This window comes from Arachis duranensis, chromosome 1 (genome assembly GCF_000817695.3).
Source record: "Arachis duranensis cultivar V14167 chromosome 1, aradu.V14167.gnm2.J7QH, whole genome shotgun sequence".
In the NCBI taxonomy this organism is placed as follows: domain Eukaryota; kingdom Viridiplantae; phylum Streptophyta; class Magnoliopsida; order Fabales; family Fabaceae; genus Arachis; species Arachis duranensis.
This window is the reverse complement of record NC_029772.3, coordinates 102407485-102419577: the sequence shown is the minus strand read 5'-3', so window position 1 is coordinate 102419577 and position 12093 is coordinate 102407485. Positions and strand designations below refer to the sequence as shown.

The 12093-nt window shown below is 35.0% G+C and overlaps 2 protein-coding genes and 1 long non-coding RNA gene across 3 annotated transcripts; 2 read left to right on the top strand and 1 right to left on the bottom strand.

The window, feature by feature from the left end:
• Positions 1–1121: 1121 nt before the first annotated feature.
• On the bottom strand, positions 1122–3995 carry LOC107469165 (uncharacterized). The gene is made up of 8 exons (XM_016088551.3): positions 3341–3995; positions 3071–3258; positions 2904–2984; positions 2675–2761; positions 2141–2273; positions 1941–2012; positions 1370–1525; positions 1122–1255 (listed from the first exon to the last, which is right to left on the bottom strand). Exons 2-8 carry the CDS (start codon positions 3245–3247, stop codon positions 1122–1124), a joined length of 840 nt encoding a protein of 279 aa, XP_015944037.1. The 5' UTR covers positions 3248–3258; positions 3341–3995.
• Positions 3996–4113: 118 nt separating this feature from the next.
• LOC127744747 (uncharacterized) lies at positions 4114–6643 on the top strand. The gene is made up of 2 exons (XR_008005773.1): positions 4114–4649; positions 5891–6643. It is a non-coding gene; the product is annotated as an uncharacterized LOC127744747 (long non-coding RNA).
• A 760-nt stretch (positions 6644–7403) lies between these two features.
• On the top strand, positions 7404–8664 carry LOC127740662 (uncharacterized). The gene is made up of 2 exons (XM_052252004.1): positions 7404–7890; positions 7972–8664. The coding sequence occupies exons 1-2, from the start codon at positions 7477–7479 to the stop codon at positions 8662–8664; spliced, it is 1107 nt and encodes a 368-aa protein (XP_052107964.1). The 5' UTR covers positions 7404–7476.
• Positions 8665–12093: the final 3429 nt, after the last annotated feature.

The window sequence follows — 12093 nt, the reverse complement described above, 5'->3', positions numbered from 1 at the left end:
AGCTTCTCCAAGAATAAGAGTAGTGAAGGTCTTTGATCATGAACTTAGCTCTATGATACCATGCATGAATGGCTAGTGGAGTAGTGTGTTTGTGTAAGAATAGAAACAAAAAACAAAGAAAATAAAATATTGGATTGAATTGATACTTCAATGTTACAATATGGCGAGCCTTTTAGACTTATATAAGCACTTAAGAATACATAAACACACATTACAGCTAGACAGTAACTAATCCTAACTGATTCAGACTAAGAATTTACTTAGCGATTCTTGAATCATGGACTTTCTTGATCTCTACATTTGTTTATGAGAACAGGACAAGACAAAACATAAAGGACAGAGACACAAAATTTTGTGTTCTAGTATTATGTTTGGTAATAAATTAGAATAAATTATAAAAATCTAATTTATTATATTTTTTTCCATTCAAAAAATTTGAAGCAAAAAAAAAAAAAATAATGAAAAATATAATTATGAAAAATTAACTAAAATAATAAAAGAAAAAATGAAAAATAAGTTGTATTCCTTATTAGTATCTCTGTATCATTCCTGTCAGGATGGACACAAAATACACTGATTCAGTGTCCCTAAACACAATGTCTCTATCCATATTTTCTCTGTCAAACAAGATTTTGTGTCTCTGTAATTGTTCGGTAGGGCGGTTACCGGACAATTCGGGTGGATGCTTGGGGGAGTGAGAACGCTTCAATCGTGGTCGTGCTGGGTTCAGGTCTGCCGGGTAGCCGAGCTCTTGTTGAGGAAAGAGAGGGGGTGCCACCTGCAAAGACACTCCGACGCTCTAGTCAGCTAGTGTGCAGGCGGGGAATGGGTTAGGTAGAAAGTGTGACGTACCTTGGGGGAGGGTAAGACCCCTCCCTTATATACCATGTCAGGTGTGGGCCCCAGGAGGGCAGAGTCCACCTTCTTCGAAGCTTCCTTGTACAACTGTGGTGGCCAGCTGTCCTTGGAAGGATGCGCGGGTCGGATAGGTTCGGATCACCTGACCGCTGAGGTCGGGTGGTGATCGGGTCGGGTAGGCCCAAGTTCTTTCTTGGCCAGGCCGTAACAGTAATCAAACGCAACCTAAGTAACTGATGTACTAGCCTTATTTCCATTAATTATTATTTTCCAAAACCAAACCACCTTGCTAAGAAGGAGGTGTTTTTCCCGCGAAAATTGGATTCCTTTTCAACACGTGCTGGCGCTGGTGCTGATACTGGAGCAGGAGATCGTGAAGGTGGCGTAATAAGTTTGGCTGTAACCATCAAAATTTAAAAGTGATGTCATATTTATTTATGTTTGGAACTGTATATATATATATACACTAATAACACTATTAAGGGAAATGAAGATAGAGTGAAAATTGAACCTGTTCTTGGTGAAACCATGTTACTTTTGACGCTTTTTGTGTCGCTGGAATTCGTTTTTGTACTTGACAACATGGTTTCTCTGTCAGATATAGACTTAGAGCTTGATTTTCTTTCTCGAAATTTATGCTCCATGTTTCCTTCGCTGTTCTTGTCACCTATAATTACCAATAGTAAGGATAATAATGCTCTAATTCTTAAAGACCACCACAAAATAATCTTATATAAGTTACAACTATATTTATAGAAAAAGTATCCTGTGAACATATATGTACATATACAGATATTACTTGGATATTCCGTTAACTCACATAGTCACATACATATATATCATCATATACTTTTGAAAATACAGAAACTTGCGGCTATCACCATTATTATATTAACGGGCAACTACTTTGTAGTCTTTGCTTATTCCATATGGAATTTGTTGATTCATCTTCGAGTTGCTTTAACAAAATTAAGGTTCTATATTATGATGATGTCTTCATCATATTACACAATTGGCAATAAGAAAATTTAAAATGCTGCAAACCATATATATGTATGGAGAAGTCATTGAGAGAAACTTACTTTGATCATAAGGTTTCCCATAGTTAAAGTTCAAAGCTTCCACAAAAGAAGTAGATTTTTGGTCTTGTAGCACTTGAAGGAACCAAAGATACATGGAAAACAAAATCAAATACATCAAAATTTGATTATCAATAAATTATATATAACTATGTAAGTCAGCTTCAATATTATTGTGGAGAAACAAATAAAATGAACCTCACATTGATCAAATAGAGCATATCTGTAGTTTGGGGGTGAGCCAACCAATAGCAATTGAACTGCTTCTGCATCTCTTGTCATTGATACAGATGCAGAAGCCTTTAGATTCTGTGTGTCTAGTAGAATTCCAGCTAGCTGCAAAATAATATATATGCAGAGAGAATAATAATGTAATACAACCAAACAAGTCCTTCCTAACAAGGTAAATTATATTTTTTGTCCTTAATATTTACAATTTTTTTAAGAAATACTCGTAACATTTAATTTTATTTAATTTTACTCATAATATTTTGAACATTCAATTTTGTCCCTAAACTTTTAATTTATATCAAAATTATCTCCAAAAATCCATCTAAAATATTAGGAACAAAATTAAAAATGTCTAGCCATAATTTTGGTACAAATCGAAAATATTATGCACAAAATTGAATAAAATTAAATGTTAAACAATATTTTTGAAAAATATCACAAACACGAGAAAGAACAAAAAACCTATTTTATCTTTTGTAATATTTGAGAAACATTAAATTTTATACCAATAGTTTCTTTAGTACAGAGTTTTGAAGCAGATCATAGGCATCTTCACAATAATTATCCGTGAGAATGGTGCACTGAGATCCAACCTAGATCAATAACAATACAAGGCAGAAAATGAACGAATCAATTAAAAGTAAAATTGAAACCATCCTTGCATTATACTGGAATAACAATTGTTTATTATTGTTGCATCTAGTTTTTTCTAATTGATGAAGTATTTAATGCTACCTCGCCGGTAGTGGTTAGGATATCTTTTCCAACCACGAGGACAGTCACTTGGCCAGTCACCAAAAGGTTTTCCATGTCCACCTGCAAACAAGGTTCAGCTACCTTCCTTACTATATCAGCAAAGTAATCAAAATTCAATAGTCAAAACGCATCCGACTTAAGGTTACCTCATCAGCGAAAAGCAATGCAGAAGCATCAAGACCAGAGTGGTGAAACAGCCATGCAGCTTGCCTCAGCTTCAACATGGAGCTTCGCTTCACGTTCATCACTGGCACCACCACACCACTTCCCTTCTCCCTCTCCCTGTACCCCAACAGCCAAGCATGGCAAATCGCAGCCACCATCGATGCAGTACCTGCACCACAACCACACATCATCACCAATAACCAACAAACAAGAAGGAAGAAATCAAAACAAAAACATGTAACAGTCTTAACTGTTCGAAGGCCCAGAAAGAATGACTTTGGCATTTGCATGAATCTCTCCGCTGGAGATTTTCTTGAACAGATCCCTCTGCTCTTTGAGGAAACCGTTGAGGCTATAATTATCATCTTCTTGCTGGCTTACTTCATCTCCTTTTGCGACATACCTGGACGCGATCTTCTCCAGCGAGCAAGTTGAAGACGATATGGTTCTCCGGTGAGCAGACTCAACGAGATTCCTTGGCGGAGACAGAGGCAGAGACTCCGCAGGAGTAGACTTGAAGCTTGGGCGGGAAGGGGATTGGATCCCCTGCGGCTGAGGTGCAGGGGAGGTTGGTTCCGTTTGGAAGCGGGACCTCCGCTGAAGATGCTGGCGTGGAGGGCAAGCTGAATTTTGTGTGGGCTTGAGGATGTTGGAGAACCATCTGCGGACTTCCGCAGCAGGGGATCCGTCCTCCTCCCAAGAATGATTAGTAAAGGTGTCTGATTTGTTGCGACTGTGTTTAGCTGATTTTGTTAGTATCTCGTTACTCACCCCTTCCCCTCCTCTTAACCTGTTTCACATTCTAGTAATTATCCAATAATCAACAATGCTTTTTATCATGATGCTAATTGGTCAATAAAAATATTTTTATATTAAATTTTAAACTTAAATTTTAATAAAAAATCGAACCAAACCCCACTTCGAAAACTCGAATGTACATAAAAAACCAAAATTTAATTGACCGATTAAAAAATTATAACTATATCTTAATTAACCAAATTGATTTTTAACGGCTTAACTAAGGCCAGAACCAAATTAATTTCAAAACCTCTACTCTTCGCCGCTGGAGTTCTCCTCTGTACGCCACCGTCAACAGTTCTTCTCCTCTGCCTCTCGCCGGAGTTCGCCGGTGGTTCGTCGGACCTCTGCCTCTTCGAGTTCACTTTGATTCGCGACTCTGTCTCTCTGCCTCGACCTCCCATTCTTGCCGCAGGAGTATCTCTCTTTTTCGGTTCTCTTCTTCTTTCGTCGGTGGCTCGCCGGAGCTCATCGATTGAGATAAGCCTCCTCCTTGCCCTTGGTTCTGCCATTAGTATATTCTGAGTTCTAAGTTTTCTCCTGAGTTTTGTTATCTGGGTTTTTTCTATTTTGTTGATTTGTTCTGTTTTGTTCTGTCAAAGAACTTCTGACTTCTGAGTTTTCTTCTATTTTTTTCAAACTGAACCTTTAGTTTTGGATGTGCTTTTCGAACCATTGCATAACCCAGTTTCAGGAAAGATGAAAAGGTGCGGAATTTTAAAATCTCTCAGTATTTAACTCTTCATTTCGATGGATCCTGCTGTAAGTTCACTGTGGTTCACTTTTTGATTGGTTAGGACTTAATTAATTTGTATGAATTGAATGGAGAATTGTTGTTCTGGCTGCTGCATTATGCTGTGTTTCTGAGTTCTGTGTTTCTGAATTCTCTATCCTAATGCTTTGAATTTGATAGGATCATAAAGAGAACATAGTGATGATAGGGTCACAGCTTTTTCCTTTGCTGTGTAAATAGATTGTGTTTGTTGTTTGTATATTGAATTAGTAAAGAAACAGATATGAGAAAAACTGTACTTGGTTAATTATATAGGTACTTCGTGAATGGGTCAAATAGCTATATTTCAATTTGACTTGCTCAATTTGATAAGTGAGCAATGTTGGGTTGCAAATTTGGAAAGGAAACAATTTGGATACCTGACTTGAAGAGAGGCAGGGACTAAGAACTAACCAACTCGAAAAGTAGATAATGGAGGAAGAGGAGCAGCTTAAAATAAGTTTCAAATCAGTATCAGTTATGAAGAATTATTAATATTCCATGTGTAATAGGTTAAAATTAAGGCGATAAAGTTCAGCATATCATAGGAGAAATGTTGCTTGTGAAAGAATTGAGATTGAGAAGCTTTATTTGTTTCACTTGCTTTTGTTCCTAAGAGTCTAAAACGTGTATTGATATTCGGTGTGTCCAATTCCTACCTTGTTGTGCTGTCATGAAAATATATTTTGCTTTAATTTCCTCTTTAGTAGTAGATGTGGACTTAATTATTAGATTTGTGTCTAATTTTCAATGCTGTTTTGTAAAATTTGTGTAGTGGGTGATTAGCTTTTGAATGAGGCTTTCGTTCTTGGTCTCAGATTATTAGCCAATGAGAACAATGACTAGAACTTGTGATGATTTGTGTCTAATTTGCAATGCTGTTTTGTAAAATTTGTGTAGTGGGCAATTTACAAGGTGACTATATAAGATACAAAAGTGTGTTGTCACATTATATATTCAAAATAATAGAGCATCTGAATTATGTATATAAATGGGCAAGAAGATTTGGTCGTTAAGAAAAGTTTCCATAGAATCCATGTCTTTAAAAGCTTTATCTGTTCTCCTTTGATGTTTTTTCCATCATAATATCTATATATTTTTTTTTATGAAACAAGATCATGAGAATTATAGAAAATTTCACAAATGTGTAGCTATGTTTTTGCTAGGATCTTTATACCAAAACTATTATAACCATTGACGTTAATATTAGCATTATATTACCTTCTTGCAGACCTAGTTCTTGAGAGATTATTATCTCTGGTGGGATCCAAGGAAGGAATAAGAGATGCGCCTGGTTGTGAATTATTGTTGGAAGGCGATGCAAACCTCGGAGAGCCAGAAAGGCAGCGACGTGCAGGCGAATCAGACCTTGTGGGAGAAGAAGACACGATCCTTCGCGCCTCTTGTAACCACTCTTGAGTCAACCTCGCACTGTTACTTCTTGTGCTATCATCAAACCCAACATCGTCCTCATCGTCCAAAACAACACTGCTACCACCAGTGAAGTCATAGTTCTTCTTGTAAATGTCAGCAGCCCCAAAAAACATGTCGTTCATGAAATCCGTGAGGTCCGGTGCTGGTTCTGCCTTTCGCCGCGTCTCTATCATCCTCTTTTGTAGGCTCACACCACCTTTGCTTTCTCTATTAAATCTTCGCTCCATATCACTCAATCTCTCTGATGTAATCAAGGATAGTTATAGTCTTATATATAGATATATGTAGCGAACTCGATTAATATTGAGAAGTTGGGGAGATGGGGTTAAAGGAATATATAGCTATATTAAGGATATTGTGATGATGGGTACAAACATTCTCAACATTGTAGCTGGATGCATAGAAAACATCAGTTTGACTTTGCATGTAATAAGAATTTTGGCCGGCGTACGTTGTGGCCATGGTTCCTGTCTTGTTCTTGGAGTGTTTGTCCGTGTTTCATACAATGCATTCGGATGTTATTTAGTTGGGTAAAAATAATGTTTTCATCCTCAATTTCTTTCCAAATTGAATTTTAAAAGTATGAGTTTTATAGCCACTGGAGTATATAGTCCATCGCCAAAGAACACTTTTTTTTATTAGTTAAATATAAATGAACTCAATTTCAGAGACTTTCAAAATCAAATCTTTTCTCATGTTTTGTTTTATTTCTAGTTAGATAATTGATTCACAAATCAAATCAATTACATATTTGTATAGATATTCAAGATCTTTTCGTATAACTTAATTTTTTTATTTTATTTATCATTTTAAAATTTTAACATACAGAGATAAAGTATTTATTTTAGTACTATTATCTTGATAAAAAAATATTTTTTAATTAAAAAAATCTTTTTTATTTTTTATTATTTAATATGTTTAACAAATTTTTAATAGTAAAAATAATAGNTTATTATATCTAAATATAATTAATAGATAAATTTTTTTTTACATAAGATATCCAAATATAAAATTTTTATTTTTTTATAAATAATCTTTTAAAAAAAAATAACTCATCATGTTTATTTTTTCATAAATTCTTTTAAAACAAGATAACTCTTTTAAAGAAAGATAACTCAAAAATATAGGAGTTCTATCAAAGAAGCCCAAAAACCGTATTAAAAAAGAACTACCAAAAGAATGTACATAATAATGTCTCCTATGTTATTTTGCCTTGTTTTGTAAGTAAACCAGTAACGGTAAAGCAAACCCTTTTAGTCCTATATAATACCACATTGTAGCAGTGATTGAACTTGTTTGTTTCTTCTTTCCGTAATTAATCCTACCAAAGATCGAGTCTTGAAACCCTTAATTCACTCGAAACATCAACAACCAAGCTTTTCAATGGCAGTGGCAGAGGCAGAGGTTGCCCCAAGAAAGAGACTCATAATTAAGCTTCGTTTGCCGCGTTCAAGAACAGTGTCATCTGAAGAGTGCAAACTAAAGCATGATGCTGATACTGAAAAGCGTGCACCAGAATTTATGGCTTCTGATTCATGCGGCCAGAAGAGGAAGAAAGATCAGCATTTCAGCACTACTGAGTACTGGTGTAATGTAGTGGGAAAGAGCAATGCTGAAGGTTCTAGAACCTTGTCAACTGATGCACAGTGCAAACAGAAGAAGGACGATGATGGTGCTGATTCTCGCGGAGACAGAAAGAGAAGAAAGTTGGCAACTTCTGAAGTTTCTGTTTCCACAAAATCTTCTGTGCAAGAACACCACAATGCATGTTCAAGAATCCCAAGAATCGGTTCTAAGGTACTTGACTTGAAGAACAAGAAGAAGGAAGAGGAAGAACACCAGAATGCATGTTCAAGAATCCCAAGAACCGGTTCTAAGGTGCTTCACTCGAAGAACAAGAAGATGGAAGAGGAAGAACACCACAATGCATGTTCAAGAATCCCAAGAACTGGTTCTAAGGTGCTTGACTCCAAGAACACGAAGAAGGAAGAGGAAGAACACCACAATGCATGTTCAAGAATCCCAAGAACTGGTCCTAAGGTGCCTGACTCGAAGAACAAGAAGAAGGAAGAGGAAGAACACCACAATGCATGTTCAAGAATCCCAAGAACCGGTTCTAAGGTGCCTGACTCCAAGGAGACGAAGAAGGAAGAGGAGATGGAGGTTGTTCTGAACGAGCAGAGAATGGATCGTTATCAAAAGATGCAGTGTTGGGTGATCTTGAAGCGCTTCATGGTTGGAAGAGATGGCTGGGCTTTCAATAAGACTCTGGATCCCAAGAAGTTAGGGATTCTTGGTAACAACTGTGAGAGTGTGTCGTTGAAGCCAATAGGGTTTGAGGAAATAGAGTCAAAGCTGCACAAATTCGTGTATTCAGGGCCTGATGAGTTTGCAAACGATATGAGGCTTTTGTTCTCTTATGGATTCATGTACCCTCAAAGGGATGAGATTCATAGAGTTGCAAGGAGATTCAGTGAGAGCTTTGAAATTACTTGGAAGGCTTTGAAGGAAAAATGGTCAACTGAAGAGAGGAAAAGGAACAAGATCTTCAATGTTAATACAAAGCTCTGAAACTGTTATCAAAGGAAGAAGCAGAAAGTGGAAGAAGGCCAACGTGTTGGATTCAACTCTTTTGCTAAGTACTATATTATTCTTTCCACCATTTTCTTTACCAATGTTTATCAAACAAACTTTCTTTTTTAATTCATCTTAGTGTGATGAAACTGCGAAATCCGTACGCTTGATTTCTAGCTTCAGTCAAATTTTGGCTTACTCATATTTGTCACATTGATGTATGTTTTAATTTGTTCTATTAATAATATTCTAATTGTTCTATACAATTATCACTTCTTAAGTTTATTTGGCTTTATATTATCAACTCGTCCCATAACAAAGCATATTGTTCTCCTTAGTGTTCTCCTAATTTTTTGCAAGTGCTTAAAAATTGTCTCAGAATTTATTAGAATTTAGAATTGTTATTTGGCCAAACAAAACTATTAATTATTAGAATTAATTTTCATCCCCTGCAATAATTTATATAACTTATCACCGATTATGGTCAAATTTGTTATTTCAAATTGAGTTTCACTAATTTGTTATTTCAAATTGAGTTTTACTATTAGCAAAGATATGCTAGAAGAATTCAGGACTCCATCACAACATATTACTTTGGCTAACCTCACAATCTTTCTTCAAAAGTTCTAGTAGAAGTGCTCAATTTTGCCGAGGACGTGGTGGTAGATTTAATCGCAGAGGAAGAACTTCATGAAATAATCAAAGAACAGATTGTCAGATGTGTGGCAGAAATAGACATGGAGCTTAATTTCTTTCATCGCTTTGACCAAAATTTTCAACCAAATTCAACTTCTGCTTCAAGCTCATATTCATGTCCCATATTCCAACTCTCTTTCCCCATCACCTTCATCATCTTTTCACCAACCCCGGTCATATCTCATCATCATTCCTTCCACTTCATCAGTATGTAATTCAACATGGTTTTCTAGCTCAGGTGCTAGCATTTTGTGACACCTGATCATGGAAATCTGCTTACTTATGCACTAAACACTTCAGAATTTGATCAGCTCTTTGTAGGTAACGGATTAGGTATTTGAATTCACAATCACGACTCTTCAATTTTATATAACAAGAATAATAATGCTTATTTTAGATTAAAGGATCTCTTATATGTGCCTTCAATTACTCAAAATCTTTTAAGTGTTTCTAAGTTCGCAAAAGATAACTAACCATGTTATTAGGATTCACAAGAGCTTCCCCTTTAGAGTTTCACTAAAGGTGGCATATATGCATTTGATGATTTGATTGTCCCTAAATCTATTCCTTCTTTTACAAGATATCCTACTTGCTTGTACACAAATGATCCCTCTTCATATAGTTCAGATCCTAGTACTTTACACAATAATAACATTGTTTGTAATTTTTTCTTTACCAATAAAAGAAAAGAATCTCTAGAAAAAGTAGCTTTAGCAGCAATGTCATAGATATAGTGATCTTGAATTGTGGCATAAAAGGCTTGACCACACTGCTATGCAAAATATACAAAGGGTGTTGCAGTAATGTAATATTAAACATACATCAATAAAATCTGATAATTCTTTGTTTAGTATCTGTAAATTTTGCTCTATGAAAAATTACATGCTTTACCATTCTATGATTCTAAAATGGTTTATCATCAACCACTTGATCAGCGAACATGGGAAATAACATGTGACAAGTTACTTTAAATGTTTTTATTCTATTCATAAAAAATAATGTTTTATCCGAATTAGGTTGGCATATATCTTTAAAGTCAAGTGTATGTAGAACCTACAATGAAGTTTGTAATGACATCCCCACTTAATAATTAAGTCTTGTTGATTATGATGAGCATATCATACTGCAAATGGCAGCAACTATACTGCATATTTGGCCTGAAATGTAATTTAAACATTGAGAATAAAGAATACTTGAAAGATAAACTTGCTTGAAAATATAAAGTTTACAAGAAGATAAATTGGAAGAGTAAAAACATGAAAGAAACCATACAAAAAAGTAACTCGATCGCAGACTCAAGAATTCTCTGGGGATGTGAGTGTGTTTGAGTGTTTTCTGAGTTAAAGTTTCACCTCTTATTCTCTAAAACTTTCTAATATTTATAGTCTATTTTTGTAACTGACAATTAATTATAAAAACATAGTATTGAATGTACACTCCTTGATAACCATTCCCATCCTTTAGTTAATAAGCGTTTACTCATAAATTTTTCACATGCTGAATGCCTTCAACTTCTCCACATGGTGAAGGCTTTGACGGAAAAATGGTCAACTGAAGAGAGAAAAAAGAACAAGATCTTCAAAAGTGGAAGAACGAATAATAAAGCGGTGCACCAAAAATTTTAGTACAAAGCTCTCAAACTGTTATCAAAGGAAGAAGCAGAAAGTGGAAGAAGGCCACGTAGGCATCAATGTGTTGTATTCAACTCTTTTGCTAAGTACTGTATTGTTCTTTCGACAATTTTCTTTACCAACGCTTCTCAAACAAATTCGAGCCAACTACTTTTTTTTTAATTCATCTTAGTGTGATGATCCGTACGCTTGGTTTTTAGCTTCAGTCAAATTTTAGCTTACTCATATTTGTCACATTGATGTATATTTTAATTTGTTCTGTTAATAATATTCTAATTGTTCTATTCAATTATCACTTCCTAGGTTTATTTGGCTTTATGTCATCAACTCGTCTCATGACAAAGCATATTGTTCTTCTTAGTGTTCTCCTAATTTTTTGTAAATGTTTAAAAATTGTCTCAGAATTTATTAGAATTTAGAATTGTTATTTGGCCAAACAAAACTATTAATTATTAGAATTAATTTTTGATGAGTTTGGAAAACTCTAATTTAATTTTGATGATGAACAAACATTATTAAAATATTTAAATACAAAATTATTAGTTTAATCCTAACTCATATATGTTAATTAATAATTTTGTTGTGCAGATTTTCTGCTGGGCCGAAACTAAAGAAAGTTAACAAAGCCCAACTGCTACATTATTGGTTCAGCTTTGTGATTAATCAAGGCTGAATTATTAAATGGGCCAGAATAAATATTAATGTTGCAAGCCCAACCAAATGCTTTCTTATTTGCTTCCTATGCTTGATCCGCTACACAATTGTATCAGGAAAGCAAATGCTTATCAAATGGGCCAGCTTTGATCATATTGTCACAAGCCCAAATTATACTAAAGAAAATAGGTTCCATGTTTGGTCCGAATTAAAAGGAAAATGAAAGCATAGTGCTTCCAACGGAACCAAGCTCTAACAAAGTGATGGATTTCAAAATCTATTACATTGTTAATTAATGCATGGGGAACATGAGAGAGAAAAATTCAGCTGAAGTGATTGATGGCTATTATGTCAAACACGCCACTCTATGTTAGGGGAGTAAAAGCAAGCTATTCAAATTAATTTGCTTAACCACTTTGCTTTGCTTTTATTCAGATTCTTTTCA